General features: G+C 39.9%; 1 protein-coding gene across 6 annotated transcripts in view; it reads left to right on the forward strand.

Moving 5' to 3' along the window:
* STXBP6 (syntaxin binding protein 6) overlaps window positions 1–27083 on the forward strand; it is a 265283-nt gene that overhangs the window by 57048 nt on the left and 181152 nt on the right. For 4 of the 6 annotated variants that reach the window (XM_068546774.1, XM_068546780.1, XM_068546755.1 and 1 more), the window contains exon 2: window positions 13526–13714. The exons of 1 other annotated variant lie outside the window; for it this stretch is intronic. In XM_068546774.1, coding sequence (XP_068402875.1) covers window positions 13561–13714 — 154 coding nt within the window. In that variant the 5' untranslated portion in view covers window positions 13526–13560. Of the gene's footprint in view, window positions 1–11089; window positions 11108–13525; window positions 13715–27083 lie in introns of those variants that run through there. One more of the 6 variants, XM_068546748.1, reaches the window with a different exon arrangement.

The raw sequence follows: 27083 nt of genomic DNA on the forward strand, positions 1-27083 counted from the left end.
TCCACATTGGGGCAGACTTCAGTTGGCTCTGTCATTGTTTTCCTGTGTAAGCTGGCAGTTCCATATGGTGAGGCAGAGAGGTGCAATGGAAACAGGACAGGACTGCAGGAAGAAAACCCATCTCTTTTCTGGCTGAGTCTAGCAGAGCCATCAAGGTTTTTCCCTTCTCTGAGCCTTATTCTCTTTACCTGTCTGGGAGAGATGATGATACCTCCCTCATAAATTGGGCAGATGAAATAGGATGACACTGGAAGTAAGCTTTGTAAAATACACTGTGATGTGTATATGCTTTTGCAGGTATAAGCTGACATGCTTACATGCCCGTCTGCCTTTCAAGGACCAGGGCACCCCAGGTAAAATCAGGCTGACCCAGGGAGCTGTTTTCCTCCTCCTTCATTCTTCACAACAGTCTTGTGAAGTGGGTGGCACTACCCCATCTTAAAATTGAAGGTACAGCTCTCAGAGATCTAGAATTTTACTCAAAATTATTCATCAAGTAAAGGCAAAGACAGAGCTCAGACCTGATCATCTGATGACAAACCTAGCCTTCTTTTCACCACCCAACATCTAGAAGATTGAGTGGGGGGTAGTGACCACTATGCTCTTGTCCTGGATTTTGGAGCTGGATTACGTGTGCTTGAACGTCTGTGTAATTTGTTAATGTGTGATACTATACACTTGTGCTAGTGTTAACCTGAGTTAGTATTAGAGTAGTGTTCAGTTGATAGATTTTTCTTCCCTATCAAACACTGCACAGCTGGTTAGGTCAGAAGTTAGTTATTTTCTGGAATGTGCTGACTAAGAAAGGGGTTGACATTGAATGACAGAAGAACTGATCGAATGGGGCAGAATCTGCATTTGCACATGGACCTTGAGTCTGACCTGGATTTGTAGGCTATTCTGAGGCATTCCCAATGCGTAGAACGAGGATGCCTGCCTACCCACGGATCCATCCCTCTCCTATCATGGAGATTTCACTGTTGACTGGATGGTGGATCCTAACCGAGGCATTCTAGTTTGTTGCTTCTGGGGAGTCTCAAGTGAACCTGTAGAGACTCTTCAGTTACCCAACAGGACCTTGTGCAGCTGCGTGTGGAAATCAGGATAATTTCGGCATTTCTGAGAGCATTTTAATAGAGCACTGATTACAGATTGCAGGCACCTGGTGGTGTTTTTGTACTGAGGCTGAAGGGTGCAGTTCCAAAGACAAGAACTGGACTTGACAGATTCCTATTTTCCTCCCCTGTTGTTTCCAGGGCCTGGAATAAGTGCTGAGAAACCTTTATAAGAGCTGATCCAGGCTCTTGTGTGGTTAGCATTGTGCTTTCAGGAGACCCCCCCAATCCAGAGCATTAATTCCCAGACTGGTACTAGACTCGTGCCTTTGCCCAGGGCATGTTCTCCTTCCAGTGGCTCAGAGCACTGAGACGGTAGGAGGGGCTCCTGTTAGTTGGGGTCAGCACAGAGCCCTGTGGCTTGGAACTTGGCCAAAACAATTCTGTGCTTCTTGGACTGTCTCAACCTGTTCTATTTGGGCAGGCCATCGTTGCTTTTGGCCTCGAAAGCCAAATGAGAAAACATAAACTGTGAAAATTCAAGGGAATAGAAGGTGATAGCCAAAAGTTGAGGTTTAGAAATCTATGGGCTAGGGATATTCTAGTCCAACACTTAATTTCATGCCAATTCATGAGAAAAAGGATGAATCTGAGAAGAGTCGCCACTGTAATAAATGATGTTTTCTCTCTTTCCCTCTCCCTTCTGACGTACCACCTATTCTCACCTTCCACAAACTTGGGATTGCTATCATAACTTTGCAGTTATGTGGAGAACATCGCAGTAAGGTGGAGAATAGTGGCTAGCCCTCATCTTGGCCTTGCTACTCTTTAGTTGTATGATTTGGGAATTACCCTCTGGACTTCAGTTTTCTTATGATTTAAGGAAGAGAATTGCATGAGCTAGACAGTCATTAAATCACTTCCAGCTGTTAAATGTGTAAGCTTAAGAATGCTAACATACTAACTTGCCCACATCTTTCAACTGAAGTATAAACTGCTGGTGGGTAGGGCCCCAAAATTTGTCAAGCAATGGTTGTTGGTTGGCTCATTTGGAAGGTCTTGCTCAGATCCTACTCAGTAAAGTCAAGTGGATAGAATTCCTCTTGCCAAGCGTTTCAAATGTGTGAAGCCTGGGGCATTGCTGTTAGGGAAGCAGCTAAGGTTGCTTGAAGCATTGGCAGTGGAAGATAGAAGACACAGAAAGAGTATGGGGTAGGAGGTAACAAGGAGGGTCCCAGTTGTGCTTTTGAAATACCAGAGGGGGGTAATACAGCAAAGGAAGTGGAAAGAGGAGTTTTCCCTGAGAACCAGCAGAAACCTTTGAAATATGTGCCTTTCATTTTTAAGCCTTTTCCGGTTTGGAAAATAGCCTGCAAGGTTCATAAAACTGCCTGGTGGCAGCCATCCAAGATCCTCCCAGGAGTTGACTCCTGTTATAAACAGCTGGTCTCCAAAGGAGGGTGGCAAACAGCTGTGATGAGACTTTGGTGGGCATTGTCCTGTTTGTGGAGATAGAGCTTTATCACAGACTCTCAGCTAATGTATTCTGAACTCCCCAATTTTCATCTGTGGAATCAAAACAAGCTCTATTCTAACTAGATTACGTGATCCTCTTTGCCAGTTTCACAGCATGACCTGCACACCCAAGATGAGCAGATATCCAGAAAGAACGACTTCAAACTCCAGCCTGACTCGTTATCTTTGTAGTAGCTGAGCAGGGATGATGACAGTATCTTGTCCACCCGAAAGCAAGGCTGATCAGAGGCAAAACTGTGAAGCAGATGAATTTGTCTTGATTTACCTGGAATGTATTTCTTTTTTTTTTTTTTTTTTAATTTTATTTATTTATTTTTGGCTGTGTTGGGTCTTCGTTGCTGCACGCAGGCTTTCTCTCATTGCGGCGAGCGAGGGCCACTCTTCATTGCGGTGTGCAGGCTTCTCACTGCGGTGGCCTCTCTTGTTGTGGAGCACAGGCTCCAGGCATGCGGGCCTCAGCAGTTGTGGCACACGGGCTCAGTAGCAGTGGCTTGCGGGCTCTAGAGCACAGGCTCAGTAGTGTGGCTCGCGGGCTCTAGAGCGCAGGCTCAGTAGCTGTGGCGCACGGGCCTAGTTGCTCCGCGGCATGTGGGATCTTCCCAGACCAGGGATCGAACCTGTGTCCCCTGCATTGGCAGGCAGACTCCTATCCACTGCGCCACCAGGGAAGCCCTGGAATGTATTTCTATCTCATCTCTTCCTACCTTTTTCATTTCTTCAATAGGAGATAGGGGGAGCAAAGACTACTAGTATCAAGCTTCCTGGGTTCAAATCCTAGCTCTGCCCTTGAAAAGCTGCATGATCTAGAGCAACTTACTTAACTACTCTGAGCTTTAGTTTCCTCATCTATAAAATGGAATCTCACTCTCCTCTCTCCCACATATCAATGTATTAATGAGGACTTTCAGATACCAAAGTCACATGTTTAAGTGTACGCATCTCCTGTCGGAATTTGAGGTGCTGACGGGAAAAGCTTTTGGAGGCTGGGAGGGAATCTTTTTCAGCACCATTCAGATTACACTGCACAGGCACAAAATCATGAACTTGATTGTTGGGGAGACTGATTAAAGTTGAAATGACAATCCTTGGCTTGATCCGTATGGGAAGAGTTTAATGACCTTATTGAAAATCTCATTTGTGAAATTGAGCCATTGAAGGACAGAGTCCTTAGTCTTTTAAGTTGACAGTGTAAATATGTATAACAGGGCTTCTGGATGTATCACATTTCTTCTGCGCCCCTCATTGCTGTGAAGGACTTCATGTCAGAGTATAACACTGATAAAATGTCAATTACAGAAAACTAATTGAAACTCTCTCAAGAAATTATAAAGTGATGATATTCTCCAAATAAGGGATTCAAGTAGGAAATACTCTCAGAATTGATGATTTAGAGACTATTTTGAGAAGTTTTGCTCTGATTTTTAGATTTTTAGAAAATATATAAACTTGTTTCAACTACTTTTTTGGTTTTTGTAGGTTTCATACACTTAAAACTGGAGGGTCTTTTTAAAGATTTATTACCTTTTTAGTGTTATATTCCAGGTCTGTTCTAAAACAGAAATAGCTGAATCAAGAGAATTTATAATTTACCTAAGATTTGAGTTAACAAATATCTGATATAAAAGGCTCATTTTATGCTTGCTGGAGGATTTGTTCATTGATTTGTTTGTTTTTAATGGTTGATATGTTTGGTCTTTATTTTTTAATCCAAAACTTCTGTTGTAAACTTCTGTATACATCAAAAAGAGAAAACACCTGAACCACACTGTCTTCCACTTCTTTCATGTGTGGGTTCAGTGTTTCCCCCATTGTTTTATCTTCAGTGTAAGTAGAAGCAGCACACTAATTCAGTAATCAGTACAGAGCGTGGCACACAATTAAAATGTTTATTTTCTTGTTGTCAATCTTCGTGTGGCTTGGTCCATATTTGGTTGGAATAGATTTGTCTATTATGAGTGCTGTTAATAAACAATGCTCTCAGGCCAACATATTGTTTTGTTAGTTTGCCAACTAGCTGTTGGGCACCACAATGACATGAGTACTGGAAAATTGGGAGATGCCAACAATTGGAGCTCCTTTTGGTTCATTTTCCCTTATAACCCTTTGTTCTTTCTTTGATATGCTTAAACTCATTTTTAAGGCCTGCCTCACACTTTGGATCAATAATTCTGTCATAATCCAGTGAGTGCACCCCAGCCTGCCTTTCCCTTTGGTACTTTATTTCTCCCCATCACTGTGGAGTCGGTATATGGGTACTGTAGAACCAACTTAGCTGATCCTGGAAATTTAAACTTGTGAATGTGGAGGTTCTATTACAGAATAAATCCCTCAACAAATCCTCCAAATGGCGTATTCCCAGCAGCCTTTTTTTGTTCTTGGTAATGTTATTTTTTGGCTTTGTCATATCATCTGTTAAAGTTAGGAAGTGATCGACAAGGCAGCTAAAAAGTCCACCCACCACGTAAATAAACTTGTGTAAACACAGGTCTTGTGGTCTGGGTGCAGAGAAGGGTTTGTTCTTTGGATATTAAACCTACATGAAGAATGTGCTTACTGAACATATAAACAAGGAAAGAGGAGATGACAATAGTCTAGATTTATAATTGAAGCAGACATGAGTCACCGGCTTGGAGGATCCTGTGAACATAATGTCTCATACAAGAGGAGGGTTAGTATATACACAGAAGAGAAAGCCAGCCAGGTCTTATGGTATTTGGTAGCCTGATGGTAAAAAAGAGCTTCTTTTCCTTCCTTAAGGAGCTAAGCGTCATGACCAGGGTTGCTGTGTGTGGTTGTGCTGCTTTTGCACTGCTCCAACAATTGTGTCCAAGGGAGCAGGTACAAGTGGACATCTGGCTGGCATTCTGCTCACCAGGTCGTGGGTCCCGGCATGGAGCTGCATTTGCTCAGAGGAAAGGTGACGTTTTCTTCTCACCAAAATCACTTCCAGGCCTCATTCACAACATCTGCTCTCCTTTCTCACAACTCTTTGAAGGTGGAAATTTATCCGCTTTCACCTTTGGGATTCCCAACACCATGCCTGGACTGGAGTTGAAAAGAGAGTAGGGCAGACTGATAATTGGATCTCAGTAAAATAAATTTTGGTATATCTTCCAGTTTGGGGAAAAAGAGAGTACCTCAAAAACAAATTTTTTTAAGGAACACGCTAGTCAAGTTATAGTGGAATAAGAATACTGCCCTGCAGAATCTTGGACCTATTTTTCTTTGTTTCAAAATCCAGACATAATCATATTAACATTTCGGCAGATGTTTTTCTAGAAATCTCTTTATGCATATCAGTACACACATATAAGTTTACATTCATGAGCTCATTTTCTGTTTTGTAAATTCCTTGTTTTCACTCTGTATTATGTCATTTTTTTCAAGTTAGTATCTATAGATCTGTGCCATGATTTTGAAAGGTTATGTGATAGTCCATTGGGTTGAAGGGCTATACTGCATTTTAACAATGTAGATTGAATATTGATGGGTATTTAGGTTGTTTATAATGTTTTGCTCTTAAAAATGGATCTGAAGTAAGCATGCATCATGTATAATACACACAGCATTTCCTTTTTCTCTAGTAGTGGAGTTGCTGGTTCTAAAGGTTTCAGTTCAAATACTAATCTCTATAAGAGAGGAATTATAACTTCTTCATAATCCTGAGACCAATAGGGGTGGGTTAAAAATGGCATAGTTTACCATTCATAAATGCACATACCTAAAGATTCTAATTTACAAAAAGAGCAAGCTTTGGAAGATGCATTTAGCAGCTGTCTTGATTGTATACTTGGGATTGCGTGGAGGTGTTTTGTAAATCATGAAGTGCTGTACAAACCTCAGTGACTCATTACTAGAGCTTTACAGAGCATCTGCCATGTACTCTCAAAAAAGGTTTACGGAGTCTTTATTTTATAAATAATTCATTAAATACAGAGAAAAAACAAAAACCCAGAGACAGTGGATCTGGACCTGGTTGTACAGTGGAATAAATCAAAGATATCATCAAGAAAACAAATCCCAGACCTTGCCCCCCCAGGTCCCCTGAATCTGTGTGAGCAAGACCTGGGCACACCAGTTGATGTTGATGTACACAGTCTTTGTTTGGAATTCCCCCTTTAATATATTTTTTGGTCTATCTCCAAATATTTTTCTAGCAGAATAGAGAATATTTTTAGCTTTTATACATATACTTAAAATTTGTATTTTTCCTGTTTGTAAGTTTCTGGCTCTTTCTAGGATATTTTTAGCAGATTTTCTGTATGACTTATTGACTTAGTCTCAATCTTTGTAAATCTTCTGAAATCTTAAGTATGGGTTCTTGGTCTGCCGTCCCCTTCTGGTTTTATACCATTGGCAAGCCCCTTCCTTAGCCCTTGTTGTTTCTACCAGAAAGAATGATGAACTCATAGTGATTGCAATTTTCAACTTTGAATGGTATCACCAGATTAAAGTTATCTGTCTAGTCTAGTGGTATATCTGACTCCCCTTTTAGATTCTATTTATAAGAACTTTTAGTTGAGAGTAATAGTTGAAGTACATGGAAAAATTGGCTGGTAGGTTGAAACTTTCATCTAATTTATTTAATTTATCCTCATGCTTACATGCTATGGATAGACTAAAGTTTTCATCTTGAGAACTATCTTATCCAAGAGTAAAGTTGTCTAAGTAGAAGTAGAATTGCATATTTATAATAATCAGTAACCCTTACTTGAGTTAAGTTTTTATAAAGTAGCTAAATTGACCTCAAATTATCTCATTGGTCTTTATTTATGAAACAAGAAAAAATAAAATCGATTTTAATGGCCTTACAAGTTGCATATTTTCTGGCTACTAAGTGAAGTTTTTGGATTTTGGAGTACAATTAACATTTTTAGATTATCTCTAAGTTTAATGACTGTGTAATTACATCTGACTTGTAACATTTAGTACTTAAATACTGTGGAGTTTAAGGGAAGCAATTTAACATTTCTCTACTTTGGCCTCAATATTTATAACATTCCCCAGTTCCTTGTCAAGGTAATTGTGTTTCTCTTTCAGGACATGAGGCATGGAGTAGAAACAATTGAATACAGTTATACTTGAATCATATTTATCCTTTAGAATATTACCTTGGACAGTGTAGAGGGACAATGGTAGCAAGGTGGGAGTGGCACGAGAACCCTTTTAGAAGGCATCCGAATCATTCAAACCAGGGACGATGGGGATCCGAATTAAGGTAGAGGATGTGAGGATGAAGAGGATCTGGTGGAGCCCAGAAATATTAAATTGGATCTACAGAACTTGGTAATTGGTTAGTTGTTATGGGGACTTGGAGGGTTTGAGAGACAAGACTGAGTCTAAATTAACTCTTAGTGGAAATGCTCAGTTGCCAGCTAGACACATGGATTTAAAACCAGGAAGGCAGTGGGATCTGGGTGCATGATTAGTGTCATCCAATTAAAGGCGGGAGTCAAGTTGCGTTTGTAGAATTTCGAAAACTAAGTGGCAATGTAAAGAAGTCCTATCTTAGAGAATAACCTTATTTCTCTTATTTCTAAGTTATTTGAGGTCACCTCACTAGAGTTCCCATGCACTAGTAGAGACCAGCTGATTCTCCCCAAAAGTGTTCTGGGATGATATCCTGTTTGCTGTTAACTTGGAGAATTCTTTAACTTGATATCGGCTGGTTTTGAGTGCATCTACCTCAGGGTTGAGTCATAGTAACTAGTTTAAGAGGGTGATGTCTAAAACCAGGCATTCTGGTTACTTGTTGGCAATGGGAATATAATCGTCATACAGTCCAGATTACTTGTGTTGGCATAGCCAGTGCCATACCATGATCAGAAGATTGCATGTGAAGCGTGGCAAGTGAATGAGGTTAGAGAGTCTGTTATCTAATAATATTAAGCTAAATAAATGGCACCTCTGTTTCACCAGAGGCGGCGCTTACCTCTCAGGTGAGAAATATTTAAGCCCTGTCAGCCCCACCGCCTTAGACCCACCTGCAGGATGATGAGTGCACCACCACAGGTCATCTGAGGTTTTAATGAGTTCCTACCACTCCTCCTTGTCTCTTGACCACAGAGGACACGTGTCAGTTCAAGTACTGGAAATGGAAAATATTAGTGTTGGAAGGCAAAGACATCTTACCTCTCTACCCCTTAACTTACGTACTTCATCTGCCTCCTCCGTGCGGTCCTTGGAGTTTACAACTCCGCCTGGAGAGGAGGATAGTAGGTGGAGGACCATCTCACTACCATAACCATGTGCTGACAAAAGTGGTTATGGGTTAGATGGCTTAAAGGGAGAAGAAGATAGATGAAAAAGCTTGAGGGAGAGGAAAGCTAACTGTGATTAGTTTCCAAAACTACCACTTAAGGCAGCCAGCTGCTTTGACTTGCAAATCATATTGTAGGTTGGTTTCTTGGATGGGAAAGCTTTGTAATTATAGCCTTTAGAAGCCGTGGACCAGGAAGAGAGAAAACTTCCATGGGTTGTAGGGGAGGAAAAATAATTTTCCCTTTACTCTTCTGAGTTCTTAGCTGAGACCCCTGTAATAAAAGACAGATTAACAAGAGAAAACCAATCAGAAGTTTATTAACATGTATACCTTGTGTATACGTGGGAGATACCCTGGGAAAAATGAATAATTCCCAAGGTGGCTTAGAATTCAGGATTAAATACCATCTTATTAGGGAAGGGGGACGGGGTGTAGACCTCTTAGGGGAGAGAAAAAGATTTTTAGAAAAGATGAATGGGCCCTTACAAGACTAGATGGGAGGTGTGACAGTTTGTGACAGAGTGTGTCTGAGTGTGGTGTCGACTTCTAGTCTACTGTCCTGTGACAAGAATCAGTCTTCTCTGGTGGATGAAACTCCTGGAGAGGGGATTTATAACAACCGAGTTCCTTTTGGAGGATCTGTCTTTAGACAGATAAAGGGAATTCAGAGAAAGCCTGTCCCCACATTTGCTGTTTTTCAGATGCCTTTGGCTCAAAACAATCAATGTACTAAAGCAGAATATTTTGGGGCGGCATGTCCTGCTCCCCTTCAGGGTGATGTAGGTTGGAGTAACCGTGGTCAGTGGTGTACCACTGCTGTGTATTCATCTTGTTTTCCTTACAAAGAGGTCCAGCTGTGGGCTGGACATTGATTTACCAGTAGGAAGATCTAAGACCTGAGAAATCTGCTTGGTTGAATGGAGAGAAAAAGTCCTGTACATTCTCTTCCTGTATTCTGTCCTGAGAATGCACTCCTTTCCATCCCCACAGTTCCTCCTTAAGGCTCTCAGCTTTTCACTTAGGTGTCAGGATGGCTGCAGTTAGAGAGTTGTTTAAATTACAGATCCCAAGATTCTTATTTGGTGGGGGTAAAGGAGGGGCCCAGGGGTCTGCATTTTTGAAAAGCTCTCCTTGCCAAGTTCAGATGTGCAGTCAGGTTTGGGAGACACTCATAGATTATTTCCATGAAGCTACATTACTCCCCCTTTTACGTTCTGATTCTTTCTCTTCTAATCCACTGTCCATTCCCATTTCCAGGTGGCATCAAAAACATACACACGTGCTCCCAGGCTTGTTAGTATCCTTGGCCTGGACAAAAACTTCAGACAATTTCCCATAAAAATGAGCCTGATAGTCTCTTGCAAGTGAGTTTCCTGAGGGTGAAACCTATAAATAGCTCATCCTGATAACACTTTATACAGAGCCCTCCATATGTTAGACTGTTTATCCATATTTAGAGGGTTTCATACCCGTGAGTGAGAAAAGCAAAGCTTTGGTAAATAAAATCGAGTTTCTCTTTTACAAATACCTTCTGGTATGGATGGCTACATTTACTCAGTCTCTGCAAGTTCAGAGGGTCTTTTATTTTTCATATCTTAGTAGGAGAGTTAATAAAAATTTTCCATTTTAAGCATTCATTATGATTCAGGCACCAGAATAAGTGATTTGCATGCATTGTTTCATCTAATTCTTTCAATGCTTCCGTGAACTAGGTGAAGCTCTCTCCATGTTGCAGTGAGTAAACTGAGGGTCTGAATTTTAAGAGATTTACCCACATACAGGTCTTCAGTTTTGGAAATAAGATTTGAACCCAAGTTTGTCTGATTCCAAACTTGTGGTCAGTGAAGTTACTGGTTTTATTTTTCCTCTTTTTTTCTCTCTTTTGTTCTTGGCCGTTGAATATTCATACAAAAAAACAACAAAAGGCCATTTCCATTTCTTACCAGTTTTTCAAATGAAGAGCAAGATTTCCTGAAAATTTAATAGCACATGCATGTTGTTCCTTTTCTTTTTTTTTCTCTGACAGATTTTGCATAATACAATGATAGCTTTCTATTTCTTTTAACCACAAGTTTTGAAAAATGTGAATCTGAGTTGGAAAAGCAAAAGCCTTGCCACAGTTGGGAAGGCGCTGGTTAGAGAATGCCTGATGAGTTTGGGAAGATGACTTTCTTTCTACATTGCTTTTATAGGACGTTTGAAGCCACCGTGCTACCACTGGCTTTCTTTTTCACGTGTCCCCAAATGCTGAGAGGTGAGAGGCCTTGGAGCTAGAAAAGAACTAGTTTCTCTCTTTTTAAAAAAATGTCCCTGTAAATTATAACACCCTGCATAGCGAAGTCATGGGGTAAATGGCAGTGGGGGAAATTCTGTTTGGTAACTTCTAGGAAATCACAGGGTGTCGGTTAGAGGTCAGCACATTGAGAAACTCCGTCATCATTCTGTACTCAGCTAGTATGAAGAACCTGGTGGCAATGATAAAATGGCATGATCTGAGCACATAGATCTGGGCATAGATCTATAATGTATAGATAGAGGTATAGATAGATAATAAACACCAACACTATTTATTCTTTATTCTTGCTGCCTCTAAGAAAACCTACTACAGAACTGAAACCACAAGAAATTTCTTTAACCAGGGGAAGGTTCTTTTTTAATATCTCTCTTTCCTACCATGAGGTTACAGGTGTGGGACCAGTTACAGGTGGACAGCTGTGTGGGTAGCATTTGTGAATCTTGCACTGGGAAGGATGTTTCATGGTCTTCCATCATAAATCATCCAGATTTAAGGGAAACCTTTGATGTAGTCAGTAGTCAACTCCTGGCGAGCAGGGAGCATATCTTAGTTATTTCTTATATCTCTATACTGAGCATTGAGGTGGCAGGTAATAGGTGTTTGTTTACCAACTGGCTCGATTTTACAGCAGGTTGATCAGCTCTTTGAGCTACTGTTACCATATATAGCTGTGCTATTGATCCCTCTGCAGGATCTCTGAATACTCTGTACAGCCTGCATGACCAGCCCATTGGCCTTCTCTGCACCTTTAGTTCTGATTTGTTAATTGCTTGAGCAAATGTTGGTTACTGCTTAAGACATAGTCTCTGACTAGGATGATGGAATAGAAAACATTTACTCATTTACTCAAGTTGCAGCTGAGTTTTTGGATGATGCAGGGTTAAAATTCAGATTGACCTTGAATATAATAGACACAAATAAGCAGAATCAAGACCTTTAGGGAAGTACAACTTTGGAAAGCTAAATATAACATGGGGACTGCGTATATGTAAATTTGAGGGGTGAGGAGGGGGGGACTCATTGGGAGTCAGCAACATGATGCTTTATTTTCTTAATTATTGGGCACACACTGCCAGTTAACCACAGGAGCATACCATGTGGGGACTGCTGGGTAACATTTCCAAAATACTTGGCATTAGTCAGACATTTTTTTAGAATTCTGTGTCCACTTTGGCTGAAGGAAACTGTGGAGAATTTGGCGAGGGTCCAGAGCATGGCAATGAGAGGCAGAGGAGCACTGGAAAATAGGACCCATTGAAAGAGGCTAATAAATAAGGATTAATTACTTAGCCTGATCCAAAGCAGCTGAAGGGTGATTAAATTAATGGTCTTCTGTTGCATATATAGTTATTATGTGGAAGATGATATAATTATTTCTGCTATGAATAGAATTAGGGAAATGGATTTACATTAGAGTTAAAGGAGATTTTGAAGTTGCATAAAGAACCTCTTGACTTTAAAGATTTTTAGATCATCTAAAATGTGAGATTTTTAGCTCATCTCGCATTGCGTTTGTCATTTTCAGCGAGTAAATCTGTATTCCTTTTTTGTTTGAGTTTTTTCACAGTTATTACAAATGTAAAGGCCTTACTTTTAATGATTCTATAGTGCATTTCAAGCAAGTGAGAGGTTAAACCACAAATTGAAAATTGCTTCATGTGTGAATCAACTTGCTGCTCATTCTTTTTTTTTTATTTTAGTTGATTTACAGTGTTCTAGATATACAGCAAAGTGATCCAGTTACACACACACACACACACACACACATATATATATATATTCCATTATAGGGTATTACAAGATATTGAATATAGTTCCCTGTGCTATAGAGTAGGTACTTGTTGTTTATCTAATTTTATATATAGTAGTGTGTTTCTGTTAATCCCAAATTTCCAATTTATCCCTCCCTCCCTTCCCCTTTGGTAACCATAAGTTTGTTTTCTATGTCTATGAGTCTGTTTATGTTTTATAAATAAGTTCATTTATATCATTTATTTAGATTCCACATATAAGTGATATCATGTGATGTTTGTCCTTCTCTGACTTACTTCACATAGTATGATAATCTCTAGGTCCGTCCATATTGCTGCAAATGGCATTATTGTTTTTTATGGCTGAGTAGTTTTCCATTATGCATGTACACCACATCTTCTTTATCCATTCATCTGTGGATAGACGTTTACATTGCTTCCATGTCTTGACTATTGTAAATAGTATTGCTATGAACATTGGGGTGCATGTATCTTTTTGAAATAGAGTTTTCATCTTTTCTGGCTATTTGCCCAGGAGTGGGATTGCTGGATCATATCTGCTGCTCATTCTTATACGAGCCCTTATAATACTGCCAACTCCAGCTTGCCTTTTCTTTTTCTTTAGAAAACTCACTGCGTGCCCTGCTTGCTTGGTCAACAATGAGTGCCAAGTCTGCCATCAGCAAGGAAATTTTTGCACCTCTTGATGAAAGGATGCTGGGAGCTGTCCAAGTCAAGAGGAGGACAAAGAAAAAGATTCCTTTCTTGGCAACTGGAGGTCAAGGCGAATATTTAACTTACATCTGCCTGTCAGGTAATGAAAATCAGATATGAATATTATTAAAACAACTTCTGTTTTAAAGCAGTTAATTCTAAGGTATCCAGGAGGGTTATAGCCCAAGGTTTGGATACACCTGTCTTTCCATTCCTTTCCTGTTTCTCTGTTACCTTCTTTGATCCTTATTTACTCATGGCATCTTGGCTTTTGATGTTGCCTAGTATGGAAAGGTAATGAAGTGCAATTTTAATGTCCTTTCAGTTTCATTAAGAGCATCTGTAAAGGGTTTGGCAAACACTTCTGTTTGTCCATACTTTTCCTTCACTAGGGCCTTGACAGAAAGTGGGCTATCCTCTGAGATTTTTTGTTTTAGAACACTTCCTGGTATTTGCATAATTGTTACTACCAGCAGCCTGAGTTTCATTGACTTTTCTTTTTCTTAACAGTTGCCAATAATCAGTAATAGTTGGTCTCAAGATAGATATCGACACTGTATGGAATGTGAGAAAGTAGACTCAGCTCATAAATCACAGCTTTGCCTGACAGCTGTTCTTTGTCAGGAAGAGACATCTGTTCTACTAAGCTTAGAATTTTGTGGGATTACTTTTTTTCTCTTTGCGTTTGTGATTGTAGGATATCTGTGGGACTTACTGTGAATTCATACCAAGTTTTTTGAGATGAAATTTGGATAAGTTTTCCATGGAACTATGGGTGACGCTAATCTGAGCACCTGGAGCATTTGTAATATTTCTGATATTTCTTGTAACTGGGCAATGGAGGAATTAGGCTTACCTTAATTCATCTTTTTTCCAATTTTCTTCAGTTGTGGCTTGGGAATAAAACTTTATTTTTGGACCCATTTTTAGCTTTCTTTAAAAAAAAAATTAAGCCTCAGGTCATTTGTTTATCAGAATTTATTTCAAGGTGGAAATAGCTTTTTTTCCAGAAAGGACACGTAGAGATAATAATAGGACTGTATCTTAGTTTTAAATAAAATGGAAATATAGCCCTTTGGTAAGAATGCCTTTTCAATGGTTAGAATGAGAATTGACCTTGAAATATTGGTCTCTCTTTAATTCCAAGTTAACAATTAGGTTAATAAGATTTGGTGACTGTTGGAAGACATTTGCATTCCTTTAGTGTGCTGAGCAGTGCTTGCCATATATAATAGGGGCTCAATTAATATCTAAAGAAGTAGCCTTTCCTAATACCTTCCTAGTATTTTGTTAATGAGGTTCAGGTCTTAAAAATATTTCCACATCTTTAAATTTGAATTCTAGAGTTTTCGCTTATACCAATAAGGAATAGAATGCATTAAAAGAAATTTTGTTTTGTATTTGGGCTGAGCTGAACATGGGGTGAGCAGGGACCCATAATATTCTAATTAACCTCCATTCTCTCAATGTTTCATTGAGATTTCTTGAAGACGGGTAGTTGCAGAAAAGGTGGATGAAAAAAAGGGCGGTTTTGTTTGCCTTTTAGGCACGTGTTATTGTCAGCCTCTTTCTGATCATGCAGTCTGCAAGAGTGATAATGGGGCCTCTAATTCCCTCTCCCGGTGAAAGAGCATGACCCTTTCCCCTGCCATAGGAGATAATGACCGGGGACTTACTGGATAACTGCATTTCCTTTACATATTACCAAGACCTTCAGGTTTCAAGCCTGCAGCTATGAGAATTACTTTTCTGTTGCATTCTAATGGAGGACAGTCTTGAGTTCTGAAAAGCCTCATCCTTTTCATGGATTTGAATTTTGAGAGGATAGGTTGGCAAAGCAGATCTGACATTTAAGCAGCTGATTTAATGGAAACTGGGGCAGGAGAAGGCCAGGCAAGTTTGACACCCACAGTGTTTTTGCAGTTTGATTTTTCTCGTAATTGGGAAAGAAGCAGCCACCTTTATTTTCGAACTCATGAAAAGTGTAGAGGCCTATCAGTACATCTTTGATAAGGTGTTGTTTTAATTAACAAGTAATTAATTAATTACACACATATTTATTAAGTACTTTTTATGTGCTGAGCACTCTTGGTGCTGGGGGTTCAGTTAGGAGAAAAACTCATGAAGCTTACCTTGTTTGTTGGGGAAGGAGCAGTAGACATTAATATTTTATTCACTAAAATAAACATAATTATTAACTGTGAAAAGGTTAAAGAGGAAAAATATAGTGACGTGAAAGCATGTGTGAGGAGGATTTGACCTGGTTGGGAGAACCCAGAGCTGCAAGAAAAGTAGGGCCTCACTGGTTCTGCAAAGAAATGGTGTGGGTGCAGGGAGCATTCCAGGCAGAGGAAGGGCGGCTTCTTTGAAAGATGAACTGGATTCTGAGTTCCTCCTTGTCTCCTGTTTAGTCCTGTTTAGTCTTTGTAGCTCAACTCACATAGGAGGCTGTGAAGTGAAAGCAGAGCCCTGGAGTGACAGCTGTTCCTTCCTGCTATCAGTGTGGACCTCCTATGCTTTCTGGGAGTCTGAGCCCTTCAACTCTTGTGGCTTGGCTGATGAAAACCAGCTCTCCATTTTGAATAGGCAAAATTTGTCCAAATTAGGGCGATGTCCACAAATAATTTTTAACCACTTTTCAAACAGCATAAAGAGTGATACTCTTCTTTTAAAGAGGAGAGTATCAAAGCTTTAAAAGTTTGCCAACATATGCATGTAAGCATGGGTGTTTTATATACCCAATGTCTTTTACTAATGATTCTTTGTGTGAATTTTTTTCCACCAGTATTTGGCAGAGTTTATAATCTGAGAGGGAGAGGCCTGTGATCATGAGACTTGTTATTTTCAGAGCGGGTTGTATATCCTCTAGGGGAATCCAGAATGGTGCTGCAGCAGGGGAAATAAGATCTTTCTTGAGTTATTTAGCTATAATTGTGTAAGGAGAGAAATAACCTCTCCAATTCATCCATGGAGCTTTGGGATAGAATTTGATTGTTTCTCATTGGACTTCCTGGCTGGCTTCTTGAATGGTATGCAGATACTTACATACTTAGAGGCCTCTGTAATTAACATTCTTAAAGCATTGTTTTCCACTTTCTCTTTTCAGCAATGGCTACAATTAAAAAGGCTGACAATACCAAGTGTTGACAAGCATGTGGAGCAATTTGAGCTCTCATACTTTGCTGGTGGGAATGTAAAAATGATAGAATTGCTTTGGTAAACAATTTGACAGTTGTTTATAAAGTCAAACTTGCATTTATATGACTCAACAAGTCTTTTCGTAGGCATTTACCCAAGAGAAATAAAAACATATGTCCACATAAAGACATGTACATAGGGGTTCATAACAGTTTTATTTATAATAACCAAAAATCAGAACTCAGATGTCCATCTATATGTGAGTGAATAAAATTATTTTTATAACTATGCAGTGGAATGCTACCTGGAAATTAAATGAACTACCAATACATGCAGCAACATGGATGAATCTCAAAAGCCTTGTGTTATGTGGGGGGAAAAAAAAACGGAAAAGACAACATGATGTATGATTCTATTTATATGAAATTCTAGAATGGACAGAACTTAAGCTATAGTGACAGAAAGCCCATTGGTGGTTGCCAGGGGGTGGAGTTGGTGATTGATTGCAAAGGAGCATGAGGGGATTTCTTGCAATGGTGTAAGGGTTCTATATGTTGATTGTGGTGGTGGTTACCTGGGTGTATCACAAGTAACCACCAACTCATCAAACTACACACTTAAAATGGGTGCATTTTATTATATGTAAATATATCTTGGTAAAATTGATTCTAAAAAATGTCTTACAGAGTCACTTGTGGGATGATCATAAGAATTAATTAACCTTCTTATCTCAGTCTTCTCTGTAAGATGGACAGAAACTAGCCCTCTCCCTTAAAGGTATGAGAAGTTATCCTAGATGGCCTTTTGAGTCCTCAGACAGAAGCAGCTGTGTATCATGTAAACCTGTGCTTCCATCTATCTGATCTGTGTGTCAATAGTTCCTTATAGCACCTGGCACATTGCCGAGTATAGACACAATAGATGCTTAAATGGAAGGTGCTATGTAAATGGATAGCTTACTAAATACCTGATGATAGTATGGACTTTATTTATAACTTAGAGCTGTTAACTCATTCAAACTGTAAAGCAAGCTCTGCCTACAACTATTTCTATAATCAGTTGCCCCCTCCATGAAATTTGGGTCTATAATACTACACTAGACACTGTCTGTGGAGAGTGTTTCTCTCTAAATAAATGCACTTTTACCTATCAAAAAAAAAATACTACACTAGAAGCATGCTAAGAAGTTAATATCAATTTGCTATTAGAGGCCAGTTACCTACTGAACATTCCATAATTTCATGTTTAAAATCTATTTTCCTGATCCTGTTTTAATTCAGTATGCATAATGTATAATGCTACCCTTCATATACGTAAATGGATAAAAATCTTTCCTTGGCTGCTCCCCATAGAAGGAGCATGAAGAAACTTCAATTTTTGTAATTAATACATTCTCTTACATAAACTTTAATTTTTATGATTAAAACATTCTCTGTTCTTAAAACAGAGAATCTTAATCTTTTCAGAATGATTTTAGATTTGTAGAGAGCAAAATTTTATTATTAAAAAAAAAGTTCTGAATGATCTTTGATGAAATCATTTATGTAAATTGATCCCCATGGAAGGTAATGATGGGGATTAGGAGGCTAGGACTTGGCAATACTGTTCTTTATCTCCGTAGTTGCCAGTCCTGGGTGTTCCTTAGAATAACCTCTAGAATTCTATGGATGGCCTGGTTCCACCTAGGCCCTACTAATGCAGGACTAGGGGTAGTGGGGAAACTTACCTGTATCTTGAAAGTGTCATGCATGAGCTACTGAAGCTAAGGTTGAGAAGTTTCACTGTCTTGGGGAGTTATGCTCTGCGTTGTCTTATTGGTATACTTGACATAATGATATATTTATGGTACTCAATTCTATCAAAAGAATACATCTTAGTCTTTTTCTTTTTGACTAGCCATGGTCAAAGCTCTGAATTTTTCTGGGCTTTCAATTCAGTTGACAAGTTCAAAGCTTCTTTTAGGCCCTGAGGTTCTAGGATTCTGAACCCCCTTGGAAATTTTATAGCAAATTTCATTCTTGTTTCATATGTATCATATAGGGAGAAATTCAGGTTGTTAATAATCCAAATGGACATTCAAACCAATTATGAGGGTTTGAGGACATTTTGTATAGGTTGCTATTGGATTAGGGTAACCAAAGTTAATTGTCAGAGATCTGGCATAAGAAAGAAATTCTTTTTATCTACTTTCTAAAGTCAGACAGGATCTCATCACAAGGTCTATAAATATTATAAGAGAGAGAAGGAAAAAATACAAGACAGATGAAATTTGACCTTGATAGAAATGGTTTATTCAGGAGTGGTGAGCTGACTTTTCAAGAGTTTTTATCCAGGAAAAATGAAGAAATCCACACTGAACTCAGAGATGGACGAAGGTATTAGTAGTGAAAGAAGAAATACAAAACAACTATAATGATGATATATATTTGTTATTATACTTTGTTATAGAAGTAGTAAATATTGAAAATACCAATCTTTCAGATATTATGTAGAAGAAAATAAAAATCATCCTGTGTATGTTTTTTTATTTGTTTTAATTCCAGTTAATCCTTACAACATCCCTATCCCTATCCCAGTTAGGTGGTATATTCTTCTTTTCCCAGATGAAAGCACCAGTGTTCATCAGAGAGGTCGTGATGTCCCAGGGTCACCACTTTTGAAGTAACAGAAATCCACCCAGTCCTTGTGACCCCATTGGCCATGCTTGTAGTGCCACAGCACCTCATTTTTTCTGACATAGGTCAGGAGGGCTTGTGGTGTAGAGTGAGCCATATTTTAAGGAACAGGTTTCTCCCTAACTCTTCAAAATTCATAAAGACGTTGAACAGTTTTGACCTGTACTGTGTCTTCTATCTCATTTCTGAGGTTATTGAGTAACAGACTCTCCTCCTTTCGGAATATACATCAGGGTAAGCTTTTTATCTCTTTATTATAGAGATTTGGTATGTAAATACAGCCCTAAAACTTTAAGTAGCTCTAGAAGACAGTGCAATCAAAAACAAAGTTATTTCCAGTGTCATGATTATATGATTCTTTGTACATCCTTTTTTATTTTAGAAAAATATAATATCTTCTATTATATTTTACATTGAGAATTTGGCCCTTTTGTGACATGTGCATAGACACATTGGATTAAAACATTTGCAATGATATCCTTGGTTACATGAAGTTAAAAGTAGAGAGGGTTTTCTTCTGCAATGTTTTCTGGCTCAGCAGATGTTGCCACCAGGTGTCATTTGTAAATGACCTTCAGTGTAGCACCTGCCATGAACCCATCACATGCTTCAGTGCTCAATAAGGTTAGAGAAGCACCAGTCCCCCTATGAATTAGGAGTAGTAATAATACTAATAATAGTAATAGTATTTATTGAGTTCTTATATTGGGCATGATTTTATGCCCTTTACATATATTAACTCATTTAATCCTTATGACAATGAGGTAGATAACAGTACCATCCTCATTTTGTAGATGAGGAAACTGAGCATACGGAATTCAATTGGCTGGTCCAAGGTCATCGGTTTGTGAGTTACAAAACAGATTTAAACCCAGGTGGTTTGATTCTAGGCCTGTATTCCCTTAGACACTGTGCTCCTCTGTTTGTCTGTCTGTCTCTTAGGCATAAGAGTTATATGAGAGAGGACTTCCCAAACCAAGCATCTTTTCTCACACTCCCTCGCACATCTTTAGAGATAATCATGTTTCGCGATTACTCTACTTTCCTACCAGTTTAGGCCTTGGTTGGTTTGGGCTGGGAGGTGACAGTCCTCTACACCAATATCTAGGCTGTTAAGGAAGCCCTACAGGAGAATGATAGTGTCAACGGATGTATTTGAGTCTTAGAGAAAATCAGTTCCCCAGGGAAATTCTGAGAGGCTCCTGACAAGGACACCGCCATGTATGAACTTTTCTTCAGTTATGCAGTAAAAAAAAAAGTAGATGCCTTAAAATTTTTTGAGTTTCGTTGATGGTTCTAGATCTCTTCCTGAGAAAACTGGTAGTAATAATATTTGTCTTTGCTAAAGCCTTGTGAATAGGGGACTCTAAAAATGGAGAACAAAGCACTTAACAGATGTGATATCATTTAATCCTGGCAACAGCTTTGTGATGTGGCTTTTGTTGTCTACTTTCCATGAAATAGCCAAGGTTTAAAGTGGGCGGGCACACTGCCCAGGGGCAGACAGCTAGATGGTGATAAGGCTGAGACTCAAATCTGGGTCCCTCTCCCTCCCAAGTGTGCACTCTTTAAAATTTTTTTTCAGGACAAGCCTGGACCCAAGAAACTGAACTCTCCCCTTCCTTAAAAACAATGTGACAACATGCCTTGTGCAAAGCGTTTTAATCTCCAAGGATTTAGAGGATGTGCTGTTGACTGCTTTAGCTTTTCTAGTGGTTTAGCACGCCAACAGAATTTTCTTTTTCCATTCTCTCATGTACGCGTTCCAATACTAAAACCAGATGGAAACAAGGGAAAACTCTTAACAGAGGCTAGTGCCAAAACATTTCCTTTAAAAAGGAAACTCCATCTGTGCTCTCTCCCACCACACAGCCCACTGTGAAGAACAGGGATTTCACAGCTGATTCACTTATTTTCGTTTTGATTAGTTTTGACTAATTGCAAAGGTAGAGCAAGTGGAGGTTCGTGAGATTGCAAACTAAGGCAGCTCTCCTTCTGGGATGTTGCTGGCGAGGTGCTGGGAACCTGGCCAATGTCCTAAACAGCAGCCTAGCAGTAGGCAGGGTTTTAATTCATGCAGATACGTTCTTTGGTGGTCGTGGTTTTTACCCCTTTTAGATTGCGCGTTAAACATCATCAGGGATTCATTCGTCAGTAAGTTGTAGTCAGAGGCGCTTGGGGCCACCACAGGTCTCCATTGCTCCAGGCCTTCTCCCAGCCCAGCTGTGCAGAACACGGGCGTAGGCGTAAGACTGACTTGGGGTAAAATACTGGCTTGTACTAGGTCTTTCAAGTCTTTGATACTCAGTTTTCTCATCTATAAAATGGAAATAATATCCATATCCCAAGGGCATTTTGAGGATTAACTGAACTCTGTGTGTGTGTGTGTGTGATTATAAGTCCTGATTCCTAGAAAGTACTCAGCTTTATGAGCAGTATTATTACCTTGTCACTAAATGGGACATCCACCTGTTGTTGCCATATAAACGTAATTCATCTGCAGATTTTAGAAAACGTGAATGTATGTCTGATAGGCTTCTGTGACCCATGTCATGTGAGACAAAAATCACATGAAAACCCAGATTTGTCTTGGGATTTTCCTATCTCCCCTTCCACATTTTTCCCCTTTCCCTCTCAAGTTCACTTTCCCCTCCCCTCTGTGCCCCACCCCTGCCAGGGATCTCAAGGTCATTCTGACTCCCAGTTTCTAAACCTAGCTTCTCTTAATTCCCTGTTCCAAATTATACCGCCCCACGCAAACTGGAATACCAGGGGGAGGCCCACTGCTCTTCTATTTCTGAGAGTTTGAAGACGTTCACTCTGATCTCATGAGTATTTGCACGTTGTTGGGTATGTTGGATGCTGAGGTCCTGTAAAAGGGGAGTTAGAACTGGCTTAGTGGAGTTCCTGTCTCTGAAATGGGAGATGTTATTTTCCTACACCTAATCTTCCCTGATCAAAAGAAAAATTGAAACAAAATAAACCCAAACATCCTTCGGGGTCAATCAAGTGCACTGTTAAGCAAACAGCAGAAGTGGGAGAGGCTGGTACAAACGCCTGTGGACCCAGCTTTTCAGCCCAGATCAGGTTCTTGTTCGCCCAGCTCTTTACTGTGACCTTTCCTTTAGAGAGAGAGAGAGAGAATGAATACGAGTGATATTTCCCTGCCAGTTACAGTCATGCTAAACCACACGCAGAATTTTCCAGAAGAAACTATAAATGACCACGAGGACAGTGAGGTTGCGTGAGACTAGATGACCAGTTCGTTAGTGTGCTTGAGATTTGCTCCCATTTCTCTCTGGTCTCCCCTGTCATCTCCATGATAGCACTTAGCATGGCCAGGTTGTATTTGTCAGTCTGCTTTCTGTTTACCTCCCCAGACTGCCATTCCCTAGAGGGCAGGGTCCATGTTGTACACACCTCATCCCTTTGTGGAATAGATGAAGTGTCTGGGGGAAAATCAGGCAAAATCCCCTTTGCCTGAGACTGCTGGCTCGGACTCACTGTCTGGGCTGGAGCTCCAGCCTGTGAGCTGGAGTAGTTTTTTTTCCTTTGGTTTGGTTTTGTTTGTTTGTTTGTTTAAGATGCTGCTGGGTGGTCTTTGAATTCCCTTGGAATTCATCAGGTTACTGAGCAGGAGTTTTTATTCTACCTAACAGCCCAGTTACCAAGAAGAAAATGTAGATTTCTCTGATTTATTCAGACTCGAAGAATCATCAAAAATGAGCAATTTATAAATGCTTCTGTTGTCACCTACAGTGGGATGCTGTTATCTCAAATTTTTGAAGCACTTAAGTGTTTCTCCTGAAGAAAGAGTTCACATTACAGGGGGATAAATGACCATTTAATGAGCATTAAATATATCGAAGCTTTCCCTGAATGGTCTTTTCTCACAGCAATCGTTTTTAGTTCTACACATTTCCTTAAAGTCAGCTTTCAAGGGAAAAATGGAAACTCTATTTTTATTAAAAATCTCTGAGGATATTCATACTGTCTCCCCCTCCCCCTTACACACCGTTTTAACACAAATTATTATTTATTCACCACATGTGGCTCCCACGTACCTTAGGTTGTAGACCCCATGCCCAACTACATTTGATGTTTATATCAGTTTAAAAAATTATGCTGCTTTGAGAAGCTACAGCAGCTTGGCAAGTGGATTTGAGATGACAAGAATATATCCAGCCTTGATTCCTGGAGATCTCAGTTTCCATTTTCATAAGAGGAAGCAACAGAATTGAGAGTTGTCCTTTTTGGTTTTCCAGCTAATATGAGTAAGCAGCAGTTAACATAAGTTTTTTCTCTGGTTAGAATCCTTTCCACCTTGTGGGTAGGTAAAAATCAACTGTTTTTGGATCCATGAATTTTCAACTGTATTTCTCCCTATAAAATGTAAATGTGTTCTTTATCAAAAACATAAAGTGCCACCAGAAAAAGAAAAAAAATGGGAAAAATCATGTAAAAATTGTGACATTGGCTGTTTCGGTTTCACATTTTTTTTTTTTTTATAGGGAAGAACCTTTTTTTTTTTTTAAATGTTTCTTCTGATTCTTTTTTTTTTTAATTTTTTTTAAATTAATTAATTAATTTATTTTTTATTTTATGGCTGTGTTGGGTCTTCGTTTCTATGCGAGGGCTTTCTCTAGTTGTGGCAAGCAGGGGCCACTCTTCATCACGGTGCGCGGGCCTCTCACTATCGCGGCCTCTCTTTGTTGCGGAGCACAGGCTCCAGATGCGCAGGCTCAGTAGTTGTGGCTCACGGGCCCAGTTGCTCCGCGGCATGTGGGATCTTCCCAGACCAGGCCTCGAACCCGTGTCCCCTGCATTGGCAGGCAGATTCTCAACCACTGTGCCACCAGGGAAGCCCTTTTTTCATTTTTATGGTAACAAAAATTTTTAATTTTTTACACAGTCTTTATAAGGTTAATTTTAATGGCTTCTTGGGTGCCATAGAGTATTTAACCATTCATCTGTTGCTTGATATTTTGTTTTTTTCAATTTTCACAGTGAGAAATAAGGAACTTGGTCTTGCCTTTTTTTAGAAAATACCCCTCTTACAGATGAGGAAATTGAGGCACACACATAACGTGTAAGAGGAAACCTCCACACTGCTCCTGAGTGGTAGGAGCAACTGGAATCTCAGTGCTCTGTGGGCCAAAATAAGCTTATCTCAAAGCCCACGCCTGCCAGAACGCCTTAAAAGTAAAATATCCTATGAGTTTGTATGCTTAACGGCTGGTTAGTCATCTCTATGATATTTAAGATAGTTCTAGATCAGGTTCTCTTTGAGGTTCATATGATACCTGTTCCCGTTAGGATTGGGACGTTAGGCAGTGTTCATGTGCATTTGCAGGTGTTCGTGCGTGTGTGTGTAACTGTGTTTACAGAAAAAGAAGGTATGTGTCTTACCTAGAGTCAGCCCTCATGTTCCTTCAAAGACGTGGCTCTTCGCCACATCTTTTTGGTCTGTTTCACGTACTGATTCATTCGACACCTTCTATACTGTTGTTAGATGAGGGATGGGGGAAGTGGTAAATGTCAACCAAACATATGATGCTTTTTTTCCCAGGTCAGTGCATTTCCTTAATGATTCACATATGACATTATTTCAGATCCAACATTTGAATCTACGGAGCAAATAGGATGAGGGAAATTAACTTCTTAGGAATTTTCTTTCAGAACTCTAGATTTTTATAGCTAGGAGAATCCTTAGTCATTCTCAAATACATCACCAACTTTTATATGAAAAATGAGGCCCAGGAGGTTGGGTGGCTTGGCTGACATCGCAGAACCACTGCAGTCAGGCAAAAGAAGGAAGAAAACGTGCCCTGATCTTCTTGCCAGGGTGGTTTTTGACCTTGGGAGTGACTCTGGTTGAAGTGGGGTGAGATGAGAAAGAGATGAGATTCGTAGCTAAACTGAATTGGAGGATATATCTCCGTGCCTTTCCTTTTCACTTCAGTATGCAGGCACGATCTGTACCACTCACTCCTGGGAAGAACCTGTCGGCTGCCGATCAAGGAAGTGGCTCTGTACGTTCTGGGGTCTGGGTATTGTAAGAAACTGGACGTGGGTTACCTGTAACAGCCCAGTGTGCAGGCTTATCTCACGTCTCTGTCACTTCCTCCTGGGCTTGGAGACCCATAAAGTGGAGAGTGCCCAGTGAGAGTGTTTTCGAGGGGAAAAGCCAAAATGTCATTGTCTCTAAATGTGATGCACTGCCTGATCCATTGGGCTAAGAGAAGAAAATGTTAGAATTTCTATTTAAAATATAATTGTTTTCTAATTTATATCTTTCCTGTATGTTTTATAATCGCCATGATATTTTAGAGCCGTAGTCCAAGTCTGTAACTTACAAGCATGCATATATTGACAGTTAATACTCATAAGTTTTTATTGAGGGGATGCATAGTCAGAAATGGTTGGAGGGCTTCCCTGGTGGCGCAGTGGTTAAGAATCCGCCTGCCAATGCAGGGGACACGGGTTCGAGCCCTGGTCTGGGAAGATCCCACATGCCGCGGAGCAACTAAGCCTGTGAGCCACAACTGCTGAGCCTGCGCTCTAGAGCCTGCGAGCCACAACTAGTGAGCCCGTGTGCTACAACTACTGAAGCCCGTGCGCCCAGAGCCTGTGCTCCGCAACAAGAGAAGCCACCGCAATGAGAAGCCCAGGCACCACAACAAAGAGTAGCCCCCGCTCGCTGCAACTAGAGAAAGCCCGTGCGCAGCAACAAGGACCCAACGCAGCCAAAAATAAATAAAAATTAATTAATAATTAATTAATTTAAAATGCTTTAAAAAAAAAAAGGGTTGGAGAGCCCCAGCTAGAGTCGTGGGGGATGGAAGCTTTTGCTACAATAACAACAGCTTCTGGCTGGTGGACTGTAAACGATTGTTGTAAAATTTCTGGCTTTTAGACGTTGTTGCCCCAAGCAGTGAGCATAAAACTGCCCTTTGGAATCAGCCTAAGCCCCACTCCTGCCCCTAACCCACCCCCAGTGATTCCATGGCTTTCTGGAAGGTAGAGAGCCAGCTGCTGTGCGAACTAAGTGTCCTAACACAGGTGAGGGGCTTGGCACAGTGCTTGGCGCTTGGTAGTTGCAGATGATGGCTCTCCTTTTGGAACCTGAGATCTGGTGAAGATAGTTATCTGTTTCAGTTCTAATGTTTGGTTTCATTTGGACTGGCTGTAAACAACTGTGTTTTTGCTTTTCGTATACTATCATCAGGTCCGATGTGGTTGATTTAGTTCTGAAGCTTCTTGGCCTTTTGTACTGTTTAAAAAAGGGAAACCTACATTTCCTTTCTGGGCCTGACGTTTATTGATTCATCCAGGGGAGCCTCATTCTTTGCTGATAGAGCAATGTCCTTGGTTCCCGTATGAGCAATTCTGTTTGTTAGTGCATTTCCTCTTTTGTACATAATTATTTTTCTTTTTTTGTCAGTTCTTATACTTCATAGGTTAGAGTTGTAGAGACCATTTACTTCAAGCATGGCTATGTCACCCTTCTTTGAGAAAGAAATTTTTTGAAGTTAAATTCAAATACTAGGTCTCCAAAAGGCATTCAGCTGTGTCACATCTAACATAAACATAAGTGAGAATATTCCCTTTTCCATGGAATTCAGACCTATTAAAAGTATCGCTTTTGCTTCCAGA

This window comes from Eschrichtius robustus, chromosome 1 (assembly GCF_028021215.1).
Source record: "Eschrichtius robustus isolate mEscRob2 chromosome 1, mEscRob2.pri, whole genome shotgun sequence".
Classification (NCBI taxonomy): Eukaryota; Metazoa; Chordata; class Mammalia; order Artiodactyla; family Eschrichtiidae; genus Eschrichtius; species Eschrichtius robustus.